We start from the raw sequence: 21595 nt of genomic DNA on the forward strand, positions 1-21595 counted from the left end.
ATTTCAGGTTTGCTGATGTAAATGTAATTGATTACTTTCCAACTTTTCATGTCACCAAATAGTGCTGACATTTCGTTTGATTGTCAAAATTTGAAGTTGAAAATACATTTAGAACACATATTGCAATGCGCTTTAGGAAAATAGTTGCTGTAACAACGTGAGCCGGACATTCAATATTTTAGAAATCAATATTTTGAAATGTTTTCAATTAAGAACAGCAGAGTAAAGTAATTTGTAAACCAGATGAATAAAACAGTATTACAGTTTACAACAAAGAGTTATGATGATGAGATTTGTAAACCATTTCTCGATCTGGTATGCTTCCATTACCTTTTAATAACATTCTGTCATTATAGACATATATAGTTCCAAAAGCATTTCTCTCTGGAGGGGTTGCTATGATCCCTTCAAGAGTAAGATGATGGACTCCATGAGAGTCTAAACAGTAGCTACCATAATGGAGGTGGCCTGCAAGAAAACACACCACAGAGTGATGTGAGTGGATGACGGAAAGAGCCTCTTTATAATTCCAAGCAAGGCAGACACAGTTTGTAGCATGTGGATGAATGGGAAGATGCCCTAGGGGAAAAAAGAGGATTCAGTTATTACATAGTTTTGTTCATTTTATAGTTGCATAAAATTCTGAAGAATCTGGAAATTTTTCAGAAAATGGTTGTATTGTAGAGAAAGTTGTTCTACTATATTGTCATAGAGTAAGCTAGGACAAAGTGTGGTCAGATGTTATTGAAGTGCAATGCCCATCAGCCCTAGCCAGCATACTAATGATAAAGAATTTTGGGTGTTAGTCCAGCAACATCTGGGGGTGGCTACACTTAGCTCAACCTCGCAGTAGGCATTTTTATATTTTCTACGAGATGGAGATAATTTAAGCAAAGTGAGTATGAGCTGGAATATTCCTAGCTAGAAGTCCTTGATTCAGATTTTATATATACGGAGTTGAGACTGCCATTGTCGCCTTAGTTGATGATCTCTGTCTGGGCACTGACAGGGAAAGTGTGACCCTGCTGGTGCTCTTGGACCTCTCATCGGCCTTTGATACCATTGACCATAGTATCCTTCTGGAATACCTGAGAGAGTTATGAATCGGCGTCTCTGCGTTTGCAGTGATTCCATTCCTATCTCTCAGACAGATTCCAGATGGTGTTGCTGGGAGACAGCTGCTCTTGTAAAAGAGCTGACATCTGGCATCCCTCAGGGCACCATTCTGTCTCCTATGCTGTATTATTATCATTATCATTCACTATATTCCTCTAATTTGTAATATGGAGATAAAAACCAGACTACCTTTGCACACAGGTGTAGAACGTTTGATCCTCTATATTTTTGTACTTCCCAGTCCCATAACCTTCAGTCAACATAACTAGTGGTATGAGACTGGGAATTGCACTCCAAAATGTTATGGAGGGCCAACGATTTCTCCAGTCTTGCTTTACAGGGTAACTGTAAACAGTAATGAAATCTATAATAAGCAGCATTATAGATACTTAAGAAAATGATTTTAAGTCTTGCTATAAGAGCTAGCATGGTGTAACATGTTGCATAGTTTTGAGGTTGGACTGAGATTCTGACATCCAGGGTTCACAATCACCACTCAACCATGGAAACCTACTGATGACTTTGGGCAAGTCAGGTTTTCTCAGCCTCAGAGAAAGGCTGTGGCAAACCACCTCTGAACAAATCTTGTCAAGAAAACCCTATAATAGGTTTGGTTTAGGGTCTTCATAAGTTAGAAACAACTTGAGGGCACATAACAACAAGAATTTGAGTTAAAGTATATTAATATCTCAATCTCACTTATTGATTGATTCTGATTATAACATACATCATCTCTAGGGATGGCAGAGATTTGCCTTTGCTTTGAGGCAGGGGCATACCAGAGGATCTTACTCATCTAACCCTTCCCCTAACTGTAGTGCCCATCAGCACAGCCAATTATGAGGAATGCTAGTATTTTCAGGTCTGCAACATTTGGAGGGCTATGCTTTATTCAACCTGAGAATGCCCCTTTTTGCCTCTGCTGACAGCAGAGCTCCAGTGTTGGCGAGGCAGAGAAGATGGTGGGTTCTGCAGTAGCTGGACATGGAGACTCTGCACTTCAAGGACTGACTTCTTTTTCTATCTTAGTAGAGCTAGGTCTTACCAGGGGCCATCAAGCTGCAATATTGTATTGTGTGCGTATGTGTTTTAAGTCACCTGTAAACTTACAGCAAACCCATGAATTTCACAGGGTGTTCTTAGGCAAGGAATACTCAGTGGTGGTTTCCCACAGTATAGTCAGACCTTCGTATCCACAGGGGATCCATTTTGGACACCCCTGCAGATAAAAAAAAAGCAGAACCTCATGTACTGTTGCCTCAAATGGTGGTGTGCACACCGCCATTTGGGACAACAGGTCTTGCCAACTGTGGATGCTCAAGGTCCCAATGTATTAATATAATACTGTATCCATACAACATTAAATACCTGTATTATTCTTTTCCTAGGCATTCAGGCACTTTGGGGAAATAAAAGTAACTGGTCTTTTTACTATTATCCTTTGGTGAAAACAGCTCAAATAGACTGTACAGCATGATATTTTATTTAAAAAATCTCCTTACTGTCTCTTAGTAATAAGGCCCCTCAGGTAATTAATGTACAACAGATAAAAATGAAAACATGAATTATAACAAAAAGAATTACAAATGCTTACCCACAATCACAACTTTCTCATGATTTTTGTCAGCATGTGTAAGAACTTCATCAAGCCAGGTTAGCTGGTCTTGACTGAATCCTCCATTGAACTGAACAAACTGACATTCAACAAGATCTGTAAAGAAAAGAAAACTAACAAGCTATTTATGCTTTGGTGTTGACTGTGTATTAAAGCCCAAAACCCCAGAACAAAACTCTATCCCCCTCTTTTGAGATGAAAATACAAATTCCTGTTCCCGAGTATGAAAACACTTGTATTATAATTGGTTCCACATATTCTGCTGTTGTACTCCATCCCACATACGTATGCTTCAGTCCCTTAAAATGATTGCATTTAAACCCAAGATTTACCTTAAAACCCATAAACAGTCCAAATTGATGGACTATTATTGATGGAAGTAATAGAGTCTGCTAATAACACAGTGACAGAATATGATTCTGAATTGTGTAGTTTGTGTTGAATCTTTGTATGATACCTTCAGAAAAATAGAATGGCTACAGATTACACAAAGCATAATCAATGGAAAAACACAGAAAACTACGGTGTGATCCTATATGCCCAATTGCTATATGATTTTATCAGTAAGCTGATTTCATAAATTGTATGTCAGAGCAAGGTTGGAATCTGGCTTCATAGGCTGAGAAGAAGGGATTAAGGGGATCTGATTGCTAGTCCCATTGGATCAATTTTGTTGTTATGTGTCTTCTTATCAACTCTGATTTACAGCAACCCTATTGTGAGATTTTCATGCCATGACTTATTCAGAGGATTGCCATTGCTTCCCTTGAAGACTAAAAGTGTGTCTTGCCCAAGATCTCCCATGACTGAACAGTGATTCAATCCCTGGTCTCCGAAAGTCCTAGTCCAATTACTCAGAGTGAATAGCAAATCAACATTTATGTAAATTACATTGGTTCAAACACTGGGTTTGAGATTAGCAATTGGATTCAGGCTGTGTTTTTATGTTTAGAGTAATTTCTAGGGGGCACGTGTCAATGGTTTAGCAGTCATTTTAACAGTCAGAAGTCACCATCAGTTCTGCCTAGATTGGTGCCTTGTTCTGGAAAAGTGATTATTTTCAAGGTAGTGATGAAAAGAGCCTAGATCACAAGTTCTGGCATTTTGCTGCACTGAGTGCCTTTGGCCAGAGTGCCCTTGTGCAAGAGTCATGTATGCTGAGATGCTTCCCCATGCAAGGGCACGTGGCCTTGCTGAGCCTGCCATTCCTGGTACTGGGCTCTCACATGGTATTTAAAAGGCTTTCATTGCTATCAATTTCTAATCACCTCTAACAACATTTCTGAATGGGAACCATGCCCTATGAGAAGTGAGCTAAGGAGCTGGGTATGTTTAGCCTGGAGAAAAGAAGGTTAAGAGGTGTTATGTTAGCTCTGTTTAAATATCTGAAGGGATGTCATATTGAGGAGGGAGCAAGCTTATTTTCTGTAGCTCCAGAGAGTAGGACCAGAGCAATGGATCCAAACCACAGGAAGAGAGATTCCACCTAAACGTTAGGAAGAACTTCTTGGCAGTAAGAGCTATTTGACAGTGGAATATGCTGCCCTGGAGAGTGGTAGAGTCTCCCGTGGCGGTTTTTAAACAGAGGCTGATGGCGATTTGTTGGGGGTGCTTTGATTGTTGTGCCTGCATGGCAAGGGGTTGAACTGGATGGTCCTTGAGGGCTCTTCCAACTTTATGATTCTATGAACAACTGAGCTTCCATTTACAGCAAGTGGTAGAGGGCCATCCCTACCTCTACACACTTTATTTTTCCATAGTATTGTTGGATCCAGAATTAAATTTCACATTTGCATGATTTTTAGATGGATGTTTTCCCAGATAAACACCATATCAAAAATTGCTTTAGTGTCTGTAGGGTAGCACAGACCTAGTGCTTGCCAGTGTCATAGGATGAAAGCATGACACCACAGATCTTTATAGGTCCTCATGACTTTTACATTGAGAGCCTAGGCCCATCTGGTCTGATAGCTCTTCAACACCTTCTGGTGTCACCTCCAGTGACACACTCACTGTCCTCTAGGTTGCCTTTTAGGGAGGAAGGCAAAAGAAACCATCAACCTAAGATGGACCACTCCCCATAGCTATTGCTAAAAACTGTCCTGCGGGAGCAATTCTTATGATTGTTATATGTTCTTGTGTTTCTTAAAATGTGTCTTTGTGTTAATTGTAAGCTTTCTTGGAAGAACTGGTATTCTAAAAGCCAGACTGTAAATATGGTAACAAATTAATAATTAAAGAATCCTCACAAACCACCCTTGTTTTAGCAAACGTATTAATTCTCATTCAGGAACGGTGAGTGTCCTTTCCCCATTTCTTACTAAACCAGAGGTGGGTTAAAGTGGACCCAAAGGACCACATGTTGCCTTGCTCAGCACAATACTCTACCTTCTGGACTATTCAGATTCTCATTTTTATTTTTCTGTCGCAGTAGACACAGAGAATCTTGATATTTTTTGCTGGACGTGTCTCTCCCCAAAGTACTTAAATCATAAGCATCAAGAAGAATAAATCGAAATTTAGGCATTGGGCAGAACTGATAAGCATAACAGAACTCTGAAGCAGTCTCTTCAGTAGACCTTTCATCACTGATAAGACTGCTCAGTAAAGTTTGGTCTTCTAAGTACTTGGTGTTCAGTAGCGATTGCATCAGACGGTCTCTGCTGAAGTTGTAGAGTTCATGGTTGCCCCATACGTGATGGACTGGAGCCTTGAGCTTCTGAAATTCCTTCGTTACTGTTTCCAGTGCTCGCTCTGACATCTTGTATTGGGCGTTGAAGCCATCAATGATGTCTCCAAGCTGTAATACAAACTGAACCTCGCTTCCATTCCATTCTTCAATTGCCTTCTGGAGATGGCATAGGCTATGTCTATAGTATCTCTTCTGGATTCCTAGGAAATCATAGCCATCCTCTAGATCGGCATACTGAATATCTGCTATGACTCCAAAGGAGAAGAGAGCTTCAGAAGTTGTTGTTGTGGTTCCTTCATCCATAGGCCTCCACACGTTGAAAAAATCTAATACAGAAGGTAGGAAAGACTTACATTTTGTTTCAGACAATGCAAGAAGTGTATAAGAATATTGTATAAGGGCATACCAGCATGGCATAGTGGTTTGAATATTGGACTACGATTCTGAAGATCGGGGTTTGGTTGGCCATTTGGCCATGGAAACCCACTGCATGACTTTGGGTGAATCACACTCTCAGCCCCAGAAAACCCTGTGATAGGTTTGCCAAGTCAGAAATGACTTGAAAGCAAAGAGCAACAATACCATATTTGGTGATACATCAGATATTGTGTAAATATTCATACCGTATATAATAGACCTTTGGAGGGCCATGAGCAGTATTTTGGATGAACTAAACAGTGCACCAGCGTCATATGCGGGCACGCTATACCATGCGCCAGAAAAGGCAATGGCGTGCGTGCCGTGCCACACCATGTACGGTGGGTGGGTGTGCTATGGCATGCCTCCACTCTGGACCCCACAACAAACTCCAACTCCCAGAATTCCCTAGCCATGAGCCAGGGCAATTAAAGCGGTGCCAAACCGGGTTATTTCTCCAGTGTGGATGCAGCCAGTGATGCCCTCCTCCTCCTCCTCTGCTACCATTTTGTGTTATGCTTTGTGTTGCTGTGGCAGCCAGCGCCTTCCCTACTCACCTCCCAGTGGGAGAAACCAGGGGACAATGGTCCAGAACACACACTTTAACTGCCCTGGCTCAGTGCTAGGGAATGCCTGGGAACTGTAGCTTATTGTGGCTCCAGAGCTCTCTCTCTCTCTCTGTGACAGAGAAGAAGGCTAAATGCCTCACAAAACTACACTTCCCAGAATCCCCTCGCACGCAGCCAGGCAGGTTAAAGAGGTGGCCTCGGACTGCATTCATTCTGTAGCCTCACTAACCGAGTAATTGACACAGGTCATTCGACGAAGCTCTATTCTCTAGACCTTTCCTATATCTATGAGGAAAAAGGTGCTATTTTACTTCCGTTCTGGAAAGCCATCCTGGTCCGACCGGCTTCCTTTCCATTAGTCTATAGAGAGCGGAAACATCGCATTCTCCGCACTCTAATTCCAATTTGAACTTTACCCTTTAACAAAAACCCATCAGTGCTGCTTTTATTGGCCAACCGAAATACACAGCATACTTGTTGCAACAATTATATATATATATATCTATAATTATATAATTGTAGCAAGAAGTATATTGTGCATTTCGGTTGGCCAATAAAGGCATCACTGCTTGTTGGATTTGTTGCTGTTGTTTGAATTTACCATATGGCCAACAACACAGCTGTCCCCTTTACCTTTTACCCGTGAAGACTTCCCAGACGTTGGTCCTCCAGGATGTTGAGGGTTTTTTAAAAAATACTTCAACTCCCAGAAGCCCCAGCCATCTTGGCCAACAGCCAGGACTTCTGGGAGCTGTAGTCTAAAACAAACAAACCTGGGGCGGATAAAGTGGCGCCGCTCTGTCCTTTGTCCTCGTTACCCTTCCTACCATAGAGATGACCAAAGCCTAGAGCGGCGCAGAGAGAAAGCAAAAGCCAGGATGCGGGCCTCTTTCCGGTTCTTCCCCGGAAGTCCCACCTACTCCTGTCACTCAGACTCCTCGCTCGACAAGGTGCTCGATAAGGAAGGAAGGGAGAAGATGGCGGCGTCCATGGCGTCCCTGGTTCGGCTGCGCCGGCTGTTGCCCGCGGGGCGCCGAGTGTCTGCGCTGGGCTGCCCCTGGCACCCTTCCCGGGCCTTGGCTGCAGGGAGCGGCCCCAGCAAGCCTGGGGTGAGCCGGGGAGGGAAGAGGAGGCGTCGTGTCTGTCTTTGTTCCTCTGAGGCTGAGAGAGTGTCACTTAGCCTCCCAGTCCCCGTGCTTCCCGTGGCTGAGCCAGGACTCGGAGCCAGGCCTCCAGAGTCACAGGTCCAAAGCACGCACTGCAGGGATCATAATAACAACCCACTTCCAGACCCTTTGGCCAGCCCTGGCTCAGCGCCTGGCTGGGGGAGAATGGCGACAGCTCAGCATTGTCCCTAGTGCTCAGGAGCTGAGAATGAACCAAGGCTAGCAAAGGCCCCGACAAAGGTTCGGCCTAGGAAGGTGAACAACTCCCAATGGCCCCAGGCTTTGTCCTTGTAAAAGTCGCTATCCCCAATAGAGGACATCCATCCTGTTTCCAGAATAGTTCACTCTAATTTCTGCACTCTCCCTACTTTACGTAACAACTGCCTCTACTAGAAAGTTGCCCTCATTTTAACAGGTTGAATTTTTAAGCTGTATTGTATTTAATCCTGTTTTAAAAGGGGGGGGGGGAGGTGTCAGTTCATTTATTATCCCAATACAGTCCAGTCATGTAAACCACCGCTTGGATTGCTGCAGCAGAAAGGCCCAGTATAAGAATAATAATTTGTTTATAACAGGTTGTTTTAATTGATGTGGTGGAGGGCTGGTGATTATATAATTTATTGTCATGTCATATTATGTATTTCATTTATTGCAAGCTTGCCTTGATCCGTAGGGAGAGGGCGGGGTATATAAATAAATAAATAAACAAACTACAGTTCCCAAAATTCCCTAGCATTGAGACAGGCACTTAAACTGATCTCAAACTGGATTATTTCTGCAGTGTGTTTGGGACCCAAGTTGCCTGCCAATTTATGGAGACCCCATGAATTTCACTGAGTTTTCTTAACCAAGGAATGCTCAGAGATGGTTTGCCATTGGCTTCCCCTGACACAGCACACAGTATCTGCTTTCCCTTGGTCCTGTATTGAACAGACTTGATTGTGTTTAGCTTCCAAGATCAGATGGGATCTAGTGCCTTCAGGCTATTTAATCCAGTAGCTGAGCCAGTAGAGTGGACTGCATTAAAAACTACACTGCTCCAATGCATACATAGGTGACCTTTTTAATGTCCCCCTGTAGCAAAGGAGACACACTCTTCTCATCCCCCTTCCCAGATTTTGATACCTACCTTCATGTATCCTGGTACTGGTTTGGAAATCTTTGTTATTTGCTTAAGCAGTTTGTTATATGTTTCAGCCTGAGAAATGAGAGAAGATGGAAGGCAGAGGAAGGTTAAAGCTTTACGTCTGAAAAATGAGGTCTAAGGGAAGGAGGAAGTCAGAGGAAAAAATGAATTTTATGAAGCTGAGTTAGGTCAGTGAACAAATCATTTATTTACATAAATACCTCCATTTCCTCATTCTCTTTCCCAGTAGCCTGTAACTTGGAAGACTCTGGCAATCACCTGTGCGGTTGGAGGAGGATTGTTAGCGACCATGAAATACTTCAAAAAAGAAAAAGATGAACGTTCGTATCACTTACTATTGCTTCTGTTTTTGTTTCATTAGCACCTAGTTGTACAGATACAAGGGCACTGATTGTGTTCCTTCCTAGAGTAGTAAAAAATTCCATGTGTGGCTGTTATGGTCACAGAATACTTTACAAGTATGTGGTTTGAAGCATTTTGATTCCACTGGGATGAAGTGTGTAACCAAATGTTTGTCTTAGTTCTTCCTACCCAGTTTGTTATATAAAATTCATCTAATCAATTCCTCCTATGTTCAAGTTGCTCTCTGGATCACTTTATTGTATAATACAATGATGTTCAAATAAAGATTTTGAGAATTACAGTATTAAAACTGCTAAAATGATCACTTAAACATTCAGAATCACACTTGGGAACCAGTCATCTTAAATGATGTGTTAGAGACAAGCAAATGAAAAGCAAAAGGGGGAGGAAAAGCATGTCCTAGCTTTTGTTCTAAAGCTCTCAGGTGAGGAGACAATTGGAGAGGACAAAAGTAATATTGAAATTGTTGAAGGCATTGGATTCAGGGGTTGTACTGTTATGGTGCTCTCCAGAATATGAAGCAACAGTAACAGTGCAAGCTTGTTGTTTTTTGTCCTATGGAGGTGTAGAATCTGAAATGGAACAGAAGTTAGAAAGGAAAGGAGGCAGTAGTGTATAGCAGTAGCAGAGCTATGAACTCTATTAGAAATCTGTTTAATGTGAATAATCTTCTTGTGCTGTTCTTTCAGAGTTGGAGAAGGAGCGGCAACGGAGTATTGGAAAGCCATTGTTGGGAGGCCATTTCTCACTCACTGATCACGAGGGCCACCCCAAGTCAGATCGTGACTATCTGGGTCGGTGGGTACTAATCTACTTTGGTTTTACGCACTGTCCTGACATTTGTCCGGAAGAACTGGAGAAAATGATTTTAGCTGTAGATGAAATTGGTAAGTGAGCCATTCTGAAACCTGAATTTTTTTTTGTAGTAACTCTTGATGATGGAGAATCTAACTATGAGTCTGTTTGCTAGAATAATAATTGCTATAGCGCTGGATCCTGTTCTTCACATTTGGTTGCTTTTTTTTCTTGTATGGGTCTATATGGCAAGGGAAAGAATAAGGCTTACTATTTATATAGTACTTTTACTGGGCTTGATGCCTTCTTCTAGAGGCAGCCTTCCAGATAGTTCTGGATTACAACTCCTGTCAGCCCATCGCAGCATAGCTTGGAGGACTGCTGAGAGTTGCAGTTCAATAATATCTGGATGGCTGCATGATTTCCACTCTTGTATTAAGGAGTTACATGCCGTAAGTAACACGAGCAAGTCCCAAGGAATTTACAGTCTGAAAAAATACAACAGGAAAAATAAAGTTGAGGACAAGAACTGCAGCAGAGGGATGCTTGTCAAAGGTATATCATGGTTTTAAATTTCAAATGGGGTAGTTATGTAGATTAGTCTTGGCAAAAAAAGCAGTCTTTTGACACCTTAAATAATACTTGTTAGTATTAAAGCTACTACAGGCCCTTCTCATTTATTTAAAATGTCATTACAGCTGGGAAGAAGGGTTAAGGGAATAAACTCTGTAGAACTGATGGACTGTGAGATGGGCTCTCAAGGGAGAGAGGGATGTTTCCATGCCTGTGTTCAGAGAAGTAGATTCTGGGCCAGGCAGAAAGAGAGCAGGGGATCTTCAGTTTGTGGTAAAGTCAGAAAGGGAGATTGAGCTTACTGGGGATATAATAATGGCCAGTGACCAAAGATAGGGTAGGATAAGGCTGCAATTCACTGTAAAATTAAGAACAAGTATAAAATATTTATTACTGAGTAGTTTGAAAAAGGAACTAGGGACTGTTCAGAATGTTTTGACTTTTTGAAACTAACCTGGGTATGCATGTATGCATGTGCCTTCAAGTGGCCTGTTAAAATGACTCCATGAATTTCATAGGAATTTTTTAGGCAAGGAATACTCAGAGGTGGTTTCCCCAGTTCCTTCCATGTTGTTGTTCTGTGCCTTCAAGTACTTTCTGACTTGTGGCAACCCCGAGGTGACCCTATCACGGGGGTTTCTTGGCAAGATTTGTAAAAAGGTGACTTACACAAGATCACCCAGTGAGTTTACATGGCCGAGCGGGGATTCGAAATGTGGTCTCCAGTGTCTTAGCCCAACATTCAAACCATATACCACTTTGGCTCTCAGTTTCTTCCATACAATGTTTTAAATTGTAATTTAGCAAGATTGCTGCTCCTGTTGCCTTATAGTGGCAGTGCTTTCATTTTGCTGTGCATTCAATAGGATCTTTCTTATTTTTATTTATTTAATTAATTTATATACTAGCCTTCTCCATTTTGATAAATTATTACAATAGCTGATGTATGGCTTTTGGGTTGTCATAGGTTTAATGTAGGCGCAGGTCAGACCATCCAAAAAGGATGGTCTCCCGGCGCCTAGCTTTGGTCCACGGGGAAGCTGCAGCCTCCAGACCGTGGGACTTCCCTGAGGACCAAAAAGAACCCACAAAATGCGGGTTCTTCTTAAGGTGGGATTATGACGCCACAGTGCACCAGTGGCACACTCGCGACGTCAGAATGGCGCCGTGACATGCAGACGGTAGGCATCTGTCACGTAATGATGGCGGTGCCCCTCTGTACAGGGCACTGCCATTTTGATGCCCTCGTCACGTGTGAAGGGCGTCTAGAAGCGCCGCCCCCTCACACGTGATGAGGGCATCCTATCGTACCCATCTGGACCAGGCCATAGACAGTTGAAACAAAAAGAAGTAGGATTCAAGGTAATCTTATTCATTCAGATGTGCTTGCCCCCTGCAGTGTTGCTGAAGGTGAACATGTTAACTTATTCCTTCTTTCCAATTCTCTCTCCTTCATTAGTTCCAGTGCCTCCTGTTCCATCTGTCGTCTTTTACCCCCAGTACATTCCACAGACTTCCAATTCTTCTTTCTAAATATCCCGTTCTATCTACTAAAATGGGTGGAGAAAATGAGGAATAAACTAGAATAGATGTACATGTTTAGAATGGGGGAGTATATATCAATAAATCACATTTTTGAAAATTCACTGCAGTGCAGACTGTTAAGTAAACTTCAGGGGCTTCAGGCTGATTTCCCATACCTGCGATGCAGAAACCTTGTATTGACTGATGTGAGACATAAAAATGCACTGGGCCTTCCAGCTAACTCTGCAAGAGCTGTCAACCCTTCTAGGGCCAGAACCTTCAGAACCTCAGTTTGTGAAATGGGGCTTGTCTATAGTTTTACTTTCTCTTATTTCTTACTGTAGGAATATTTGTACAACTTTCTGTCAAAAGCTTTACATTTTCTTTGCTCTGACTTGGATACCAGAGTGATATAGGTGCAGTGGATGTAACACTTGGTCCTTGTTTGTCCAGTGCGGATGGATATTTTTCGATTTATGCAGCCTGGGTTTGTGGACACAATCCTTAAAAGCGAGAGTCGCCACATGTGTACTAGACCCATGCCCTTCCTTTCTTAAAGTAACCTAAACAGTGTTAGGTAAGGTTACACTTCCCCTGAAATTGCAAGAACACAGTTTAGGGGTACTTCTGGATTCTCCCCCCAACTCTAGTGACTAGGAGTGCTTTTGCACAATTAAAACTAGTCCACCAACTGTACCTGCTGCTGGAGAAGTCAGGTCTGGATACAGTAACACATGACTTGATTACTTCCTGTTTGATTACTGTAATGTGTGCTTTGCGTAGGACTGCCTTTGAAAAGTGTTCCGAAACTTCACTTGGCCCACAGAGCTGTGGCTAGATTGTTAATTGGGGATGGCTACAGGTAACACACAATTCCTTTGTTGCAATAGCTACATGGCTTGCTGGTCCATTTCTGGGCACAATTCAAAATGCTGGTGATGAAAAGCCCTACATGGCTTGGGTCTACACTTTTTGAAGGACTGTATGGCCCGGTACAGATGGGCGGGAAGCGCTGTAACCGGGCTGAAACTAGGGTTCGGGAGCACGCAGAAACTGCACGCTCCTGAACTTTAGCGTGCGCCGGCAGTGACGCCATCATGGCAGCCTCTGGTCCACACAGGGGCCACCATGATGGCGCAGTGTCCGCATGTCACAGACAGGAAGTGTCTTCACAGCACTCTTTCCTATTTGTGGTGCTGCAAAAAAGAAACTGCTCTAGGCAGCTTCTTTTTGGCAGCGCATCGGTGCTGTGCAGTGTGGCTGCTGCGGCACCGATGAGGGGGAAAGATGGGTGGCACAGAGCCACCTGTCTGTCAAGCCTCTATCTCTCTTTATAAGCCCATGGGAGCTCTAGGATTGTCTGGAGAGGCGATTCTCTCTGTTTCACAACCTCTTCAGATTTGTTTGGTGGGAACAAGAGAGAAGACCTTCTTGGTGGCTGCTCCCAGACTTCAGAACTCCCTCCTAGGGAGGCCAGGAAAGCCTTACCTTGCTCTTCTTCAGTCAGCAAGTTAAGACATTTTTATGCCATCAGACTTCTGACTGACGGGTCAGCTTTTAATGCTGTGTATTTTTGTATAGTTTTAATCTGTATTGTTTATAAATATGTTGTTAGCTGCCTTAAATCACATTAATTAAAGACAGCTGGAATATAGGGTCAGCCCTCCGTATCCAAAGATTCTGCATCCACAGATTCAACCATCCATGGCTTGAAAATATTCCCCTCCCCCCAAATTATTTCAAAGAGCAAACGTTGATTTTGCCATTTTATATAAGAGATACTGTTGTATTACACCGTAGTATATATTCGGACTTGGAACATCCATGGATTTTGGTATCCATACGAGTTCTAGAACCACACCCAGAGGAAAGCAATGGCCCACTGTAAATGAATATAATCATACTTGTTTATTTGTTTGTTAAAATATTTATATCCTTGCAAAACAAAAAATTGTGGTGACCTTCTTGTACCCATTTTGTACTTTGTTGTTACTGACTTCAACTTATGGCAGCTCTATGAATGAAAGATGTCCAAGTCACCTTATCATCAACAGGTCTTGTAGACTCAGAGCTATGGCTTCCTTGATTGAATCTATCTGTAATGAGGTCATCTTCTTTTCCTACTGCCTTCTGTACTAAAGATTATTGTCTTTTCTATTGATTTATGTGTTCTTATATGTCTAAAGTATGACAGCCTCAGATTATTTATTTAGAACATTTTAGAAATGTTTTCAGTGCTCTATTTTTAATCTTTTAGTGAAATAAAGAATGCATTTTTTACAAATATTCCAGTAAAATAATTTCTGCAACGTTTTGAATGTGCCTGAACAGAATATTTAATTCCAATATGTTAAATCAAGTACAGTGATCCCTTGTTATACGCTGGGGTTTGGTTCCAAGATCCCCCATGGATAACAAAATCTGTGGATGCTCAAGACCCATTAAATATAATGACATAGCAAAATGGTGTCCCATATAAAAAATGGAAAATCAAGGTTTGATATTTGAAATTTATACTTTTTTTGAACATTTTCAAACTGTGGATGCTTAAATCCATGTATAAAAAAATCCGTGTATAAGAAGGGCCGACTGTAATATCATTTGAAGCACTGGGAAATCTTTCAGTTCTACTATTTCCAGAAAATGCACATCACTGCCCATAAGGCCATGATTTTTCTTTTGGTTGTTCTAATTGTTGTTTTGTGTCTTCAAGCATTTCTGACTTATGATGACCTTAAGGCAAATATCATGGGATTTTCATGGCAAGATTTGTTCAGAGGAAGTTTGCCATTGCCTTCCATTGAGGCTCAGAGCATGTGACTTGCCCAAGGTCACCCAGGGGTTTTCATGGGTGAGCGGGGACTTGATCTCCAGAGTTGTAGTCCAACACTCAAACCATTATGCCATGTTGGCATATTAACATTTTCTAGGACATCTTTATTCAGTCTTGTATCTCCAGATGCTGTTGGTCTATATTTACAAATATTCCAGTGTAGTCACTTCCCAGGGTTTAACACTAAGCTGGAAATTGGTCTTAAGTCTGATAACTGGCATATTCATTACTATGGTTTGTGGTTACAGATGCAATCCGGTCTTTGCCCAACATCACTCCACTCTTCATCACTATTGATCCAGAGAGAGATAATAAAGATGCCATTGCTAGATATGTTAAAGGTAATGTTTGCATTTTCTCTTAACGTGACACTAAAGTGCTGCTCTTTTCCTTGCACCCCTGACTTGAATAGCTCTTGCAGCCCTGGAAGAGTCCCTCATTGGTTCCTAAAGCAGTCTGATCTAATGGTCCCTGTTTTTATTCCAAGAATTTTCACCTAAGCTGATTGGATTGACGGGTACCAAAGACCAGATTGATCAGGTGGCTCGAGCCTATCGTGTCTATTACAGTTCTGGCCCCAGAGATGAAGATAATGATTATATTGTGAGTATGGTTTCTGAATATGATTTTCCAAATGAACACAGACACTGATACTTAAGGTGACCTTAAGGCAAACATCATGGCGTTTTCATGGCAAGATTTGTTCAGAGGAAGTTTGCCATTGCCTTCCATTGAGGCTCAGAGCATGTGAGAGGGCTTTATGATGAAAGCAAATTAGACCTGAAGAAGAGTTTTAAACATTAGTTAGAAGTGAATGAAGTGTATTTCGATGGATTAGCTGATGTAAAACTGCTGAAGGAGTAAATGTAAAAATGTTGCCAAGCAGTGTCCATCGAAGGGGATGTAGGGAGCAGAGTTTGGTGGGCTGTCATTTCATGGCATTTCTAAATAATTTTAGAAGACTAGATCAAGATGAAAAAGGGCATCAATGCTCATAGAAGCTATTGGAAAATGAAAGTGTATAAAGAGTTGGGATACCTCTCCCTCCTCCCCCAACACATAGACACACACAGTACAAAGATCCCCTTATGATTTTTTGTTTCATCTGGTGGGGTCCTTTTGATTCCCAAAGAGGCAGTTGCTGTGAAATGACTGTTTTAAGTTGAGCCCAGCAGTGAGGATGGTCTGAAAGATAACTTGAAAGGCCTGAAGATATTTCTCTTGATGGAGATGCTTAATAAGATGAAGAATCCAGGTTTCCTTTTTCATATTACTCTGCCTCGATAGGATAATGTTCCCATTTGAAAAGCTCAGATATGCAGTCTTTTATCACCAGTCTTCCTTACTAAACTGTGTGGTGCAGTGGTTTGAGTGTTGGACTACAACTCTGGAGTTGTTGTTAACTGCCTTCAAGTCGATCTCAACACATGGCGACCCTATGGATGAGACATCTCCAAGATCCCCGTCCTCTGTGGCTCTGCTTAATTCCTGCAACCCGATACCCGTGATCTCCTTAATAGAGTCCATCCATCTGGCATGTGGCCTTCCTCTCTTCCTACTTGCCTCCACCTTTCCCAGCATTATTGTCTTTTCCAATGAGTCCTTCTTTCTCATGATGTATCTGAAGTACGACAACTGCAGCTTGGCCATTTTGGCTTCCAGGGTGGATTCTGGCTTAATCTGCTCTATGACCCATTTGTTTGTCCTTTTGGCTGTCCGTGTTATCCTCAGCACTCTTCTTCAGCACCACATCTCAAATGAATGGATTTTCTTTTTATCTTCTTTCTTAACTGACCAGCTCTCACATCCATATATTTTCTCCCATCCCATATATGGTGATAGGGAATACAATGGCTTGTATGATTCTAACTTTTGTGCTCAGTTGTATATCTTTGCATCTTAGGATCTTTTCCAATTCTTTCATAGCCATCCTCCCTGGATGGCCCTTGTGGTCTCTTCTAACTCTATGGTTCTATTATTCTATTATTATTATTATTATTATTATTCCCCATTCTTAATCTTAAACATTCTTAATCTTCTTCTGATTTCGTGTCTGCAATCCCTATTTCTATCAATGTTTGATCCCAGGTATGGGAATTCTTTTATTATTTTTGTTTTCTTTATGTTCAACATTAGCCTGCCTTTGCACTTTCTTCTTTGATCTTCTTTAGGATTCAGTTCCTCACACAGCCATGAAACCAGTTAGGTGAGCTTGGGCAAGTCACATGCTCTCAGCCTCAGGGGAAAGCAATAGGAAATCTCTTCTTAGCAAATCTTGCCAGGAAATCCCCCTGACAGGTTTGCTTTAGGGTCGCCATATGTGGGAAATAACTTGAAGGGACACAACAGCAACAATGAACTGTATAGTGAGTGTTATTAATAACATGAGACAGGCTATTAAAACCAAGCATCAATACGGTTTAGCCAGAAGAGGGAGCCAGATAGCAGATGGCATACTCCTAAGTTTTCTGTCTATGCTGTTTCAGGCAGCACTTAATTGGTAGGCTAGGCTGGCCCCCACTTCTTGTTTTGATGGCAGGCAATAAAAATGTGTTTTATTCAGACACATTTAATGATGAATTGGTTGCAAAGAGAAGTTTTTAAATTGTAGAATGTACTGTATTTTTAACTGTATAGTTATGTTTTTAAATGATTTTACACTTTAATTTTTTTAAATTGTGTTTTAATGGAGATAATTAGTTTAATTGCATTTTAACTTATTATGAGGCTTCTCAGATTTATTGTGCTTAAGCCTTATTGTAAGCAGACCGGGGCCCATAATGGGAGAATCAATCAGTCATTCAGTTTTGTGCCTTATAATTTAGCCATTGCAGAGCGCCAGCTTCATGCTGGTTTTGCTTCCAAGAAACTGAATGGCAGGAAACTGACATCAAATGAATTTTAACTTATAATCAGTGTTAATTAAAAGTGATTTCTGAAGAGTGTTGCTACTATTTTTCCTACAACTTGTCCTGGTTTTCCAGAGTAATTTAGATTAATCTACCTCCTTTTTAATCTAATTTTGCTGCACCAGTAAAGTAGCAGGTTTGCTCTTACCCTCTTTGATTTCCATCCCATGATGGTCAGAAAGAGTCCATATTTTCTATCTCTGTTTTGCAAGAAAGAGGAGGATCCAAAGTTATATTTCTGTTTCCAAGAGGGATTAATCATGACTTCCAGTGTTAGGAATCAAGCTCTCCCATGATATCCTCCAGACAGCTCAGACTGATAGAAATGCTCTGTTCTCAACCAGTCATTTAGTAACAGATGGGACAAAAGACAGTTCAAGGTTGGGGTTGTCAGAGGTTTGGGGCCCCATTACCCTTTCAGTGGTAACTTAGAGGGCGACATTCCTCATTTATACCCCTTACTTCCTCAAGGAGTTGGGCCGCCGAGTATTTTGTTAACATACAAATGGCCAATAGAGCCCCTTAAGCATTTTCCATTTTGCCACATTTTGAGGCATTTTGGCAACCCCCCTCCCTCACCTGTTTCAGTCCATATGGTTTTTTTCCCCTGAGTACTTACTTATACCATCACTTTTTGCAAAAAGGAAGTGACTGAAGTGTCTTTTCCTGTATGGAAAAAAGCCCAGATTGTGGGGAGGGGGGAATGTAGCAAACCCATATCCCTCTGAGGTTTGGGGATGATATTGGCTATTGCTGTGCTATCCCCCCAAAACCCAACATTTATTGTGGTGTGGGAACATAGGGATCCATGCTCCCTCCAGCTCCAATCCCCAATTTGTCTTATGTTTTCTTGCAGGTAGATCACACCATCATTATGTACCTTGTTGGGCCTGATGGGAAATTCATTGATTATTATGGCCAAAACAAGAAGCATTCTGAGATTGCTGTTTCAATCGCTGGACACATGAGGCAATTTAAACAGAGCTAGGGGAGGGAAGATTTCCTACTGGATGGGAAGCGTACTGCCAATGAAGTGGACATATGCAGTGGGAATGTACCATGGAGATCGACTCAGTTGGATGAAGTATTGTGCAAGTAATATCTCTTGGCACCTTCCTCATGTTCTTGAATTTGTTGTTAAGGCTGTATCTCCAGACAGACTCAAAATGGATTAAATAAAGAGCAGGATGTCATTCTACTACAAGAAGTGACCAAATACTTTGCTCAGAATGTGCCTCAACTCTGTGTTGACTTATTAAAGGTCTTTGGATACAACACAAGAGATGGACCCAAGGAAAAGATAATCACTTCTGAATCTTGATCACAAGAGCCTTGGAATTCTTTTCCACACTTGAATTGTTATTTCTTGTAATACTACATGACTATATAAAGATTTAGGCACTGAAGTGAGCAGTAGTCATGATGCCACGTGTGGGACTAGCTTTATCTGCTAGGAGCCATGGCATCAGTATCTCCCAAGCTGACATTTTATGATAGCCATAGAAACTGTCCTCCTCATGTTATTATTCAAATAGCTAGTGTAGCTTATGACAGGAATAGCAAACCTGCCACTCCTTCCACATGTTGGAGTCCAATTCCTATTATTCCTAGCCAGCATGGCTACTGGTGAGGAATGATAGGGACTGTAGTGTAGAAGGTTCCCTGTTTCCGGCTTTTGACATAATTGTGGAGCACTAAGTAAGATGGTCATATGGTTACTAAATCTTTATATAGAAGGATTATTGATCAGGTAAAATCACATTCATTGTATTGTCAATTAAATAAAGCATGAAAACCCTAGTAGAGACTGTTTTTTTCTTGAAATCTCTCATCAGTTAAAGTGAATGTATTCCTTAAAAGGATGCACTTATTTTCACTAATTTTTCTATTTCTCATTCTCAGTAACCAAGATGAAAACAAGGTCATGGATGAGCACTGCTTCCAGATGGCATACAAGTTCAGTCTTCATTGACAAAAATACTTACTTTGCTATAATGCTATTAATCTTCCAGGCAGCACATTAAAATGGATAAATAAATGATAGTTTAGACATGCTTTTAAGATAGCTTCTTCATGAAATGTGCATAATTTTTGTAGTGAGAAAAAGACCATGATGAAAATACACATTTTGAGTTATTGAATTTCTATTTTATCAAGTTAAGAAATGTATATTTTGATATAAATGGGCAAAAGGCTGCTAAATATTTCCCACAATTAACTTCACTGCGTGTTTAAACTTTTGTGGATTTGTTTTCTGTTTTGAGTTGCCTGTGAAAAAGACTGGTTCCTTTGGAATGTGCCTCGATGGATTTTTTTCCCCAGCAAGAGGCACTGTAATGTAAGATGATTCCTGTAGAACTGAAATATCTTTGCTTCTGAGATGCCAGATGGAAAAAGGCAAAGTCTCCTTTAATCTAAGTGTTCACCAGGAATTTCCTTGGGTCAGTATGTACCATATGCTTTGGGGACTTTGACAGAATTTAGCCTTCATTCTCAGCTGTTAAGAATTGCTCTGTGCAAAGGCAACTCTTTCCCCTACTACTCTTCCCCCACCCCAACTCATAGAATTGGAAGGGTCTACAAGTGTCATCTATTTCCTTGTCATGCAGGAAAGATGGGCTGAAAGATGCCCGTCCAGCCTTTGCTTAAAGACCTCCAAACATCCACCACCCTCCAAGGCAGCCCATTCCACCCTTGAACAGCTCTCACAATAAAAATGTTCTTGCTACTGTTTAGGTGAAAACTTTTTTCTTGTCATCTGAATACATTGGTTTGTGTTTTGGTCCCTGGAGCAGCAGAGAACAAGCTGGATCAATCTTTTAATAAATAAATAAATAAATAAATAAATAAAGTACAACTTTTATTTATATCCCGCTCTTCTGTAGCAAGACAATCAGAGCAGCTGAATTTATTCCTAAATTAAATAGGTTGCAGCTGCTTTGCACTGTTTTTAACATCAAATCCACATTTTTTTTCAAATGGGTTTTCAAAAATTTGCAAGGCATTTTTGGCAGTCCCTGGATGCTCCCAGACTACCTCATAGAGATCGATATCCATCTTCCATTAGGCAAAGGGTCTTACAATTCTTAGATTTGTTTTATGAAGCAGTAGTGGGAAGCAGAAATAACCAGAACTCAAATGTATTTTTAAAATATGATTGCATCCACTGAAAATGATGTACAGTGGTACCCCGGGTTACGAAAGTAATCCGTTCCGCGGAGCCCTTCGTAACCCGAAATCTTTCGCAAGCCGAAATTGCCATAGGCGCTAGCGCTGGAAGCCGCGATTCCGTGTGAAAAAGCGCCGAAAAGCACCAAAAAAATTTTTCGTAACCCAAAACAGTTTTTTCTAATGGATTTTTTTCGTAACCCGGAAATTTCGTAAGGCGGTGATTTCGTATCCCGGGGTACCACTGTATTCCTATTTTTGGCCATTCTTTTTCATCCACATAGGCCTGGGATTTTGAACTACTTAGTCAGGTACATCAACATACACACAGAAGAGAAGTGAGCCTGGCTAATCCTGAGGTGAGGCACACGGTCCTCATTGCAACATGAAGTAATCCAAAACGGATATGGTCAATAATGGAAGGAAGAAAGCTTTCTTGGAAGAGTGGCAGATACTCAAGCTACATCCTTTTCCAGCTTTACTCCAATCTGGAATAAAAATTTGTGATATAGAGTATTCAAAAATATAATTATTATTCATACACCTAATCCCCCCCACACACATTCAAGGAAAAAATCTAGATGATTTTTATTGTTTCTGGTCTTAAAGGATTAAGGAACACAAGCAAAACAGAAGAACATGCCAAGCAGGAATTCAAGTAGCAAGGTAAGATGGATCTGGGTGGCTGCAAAATAGAGACCAAGTAGG

General features: G+C 41.3%; 2 protein-coding genes across 9 annotated transcripts; one reads left to right on the forward strand and one right to left on the reverse strand.

Moving 5' to 3' along the window:
- Positions 1-174: 174 nt before the first annotated feature.
- Positions 175-7260, reverse strand: ADPRM (ADP-ribose/CDP-alcohol diphosphatase, manganese dependent). Of its 5 annotated transcripts, none has more exons than XM_042449550.1 (4): positions 7183-7260; positions 5120-5749; positions 2711-2827; positions 175-579 (listed from the first exon to the last, which is right to left on the reverse strand). In XM_042449550.1, the coding sequence occupies exons 2-4, from the start codon at positions 5724-5726 to the stop codon at positions 266-268; spliced, it is 1038 nt and encodes a 345-aa protein (XP_042305484.1). In that variant the 5' UTR covers positions 5727-5749; positions 7183-7260; the 3' UTR covers positions 175-265. The 5 variants fall into 5 exon arrangements, with proteins under 5 accessions (XP_042305484.1, XP_042305481.1, XP_042305480.1 ...); XM_042449547.1 differs by having other exon boundaries at positions 7043-7252; XM_042449546.1 differs by lacking the exon at positions 7183-7260 and adding an exon at positions 6721-6779.
- A 66-nt stretch (positions 7261-7326) lies between these two features.
- Positions 7327-20552, forward strand: LOC121921436 (protein SCO1 homolog, mitochondrial). 4 transcript variants are annotated; one of them, XR_006101943.1, is made up of 7 exons: positions 7328-7518; positions 8952-9042; positions 9775-9972; positions 15059-15151; positions 15298-15413; positions 18576-18814; positions 19622-19757. XR_006101943.1 is itself a non-coding variant. In XM_042449551.1 (6 exons), exons 1-6 carry the CDS (start codon positions 7387-7389, stop codon positions 18705-18707), a joined length of 762 nt encoding a protein of 253 aa, XP_042305485.1. In that variant the 5' UTR covers positions 7328-7386; the 3' UTR covers positions 18708-19522. The 4 variants fall into 4 exon arrangements, 3 of the variants coding, with proteins under 3 accessions (XP_042305487.1, XP_042305485.1, XP_042305488.1); XM_042449551.1 differs by lacking the exon at positions 19622-19757 and having other exon boundaries at positions 18576-19522; XM_042449554.1 differs by lacking the exon at positions 19622-19757 and having other exon boundaries at positions 7379-7518; positions 8949-9042; positions 18576-19522.
- The last annotated feature ends 1043 nt before the right edge of the window (positions 20553-21595 follow it).

This window comes from Sceloporus undulatus, chromosome 2 (genome assembly GCF_019175285.1).
Source record: "Sceloporus undulatus isolate JIND9_A2432 ecotype Alabama chromosome 2, SceUnd_v1.1, whole genome shotgun sequence".
Classification (NCBI taxonomy): domain Eukaryota; kingdom Metazoa; phylum Chordata; class Lepidosauria; order Squamata; family Phrynosomatidae; genus Sceloporus; species Sceloporus undulatus.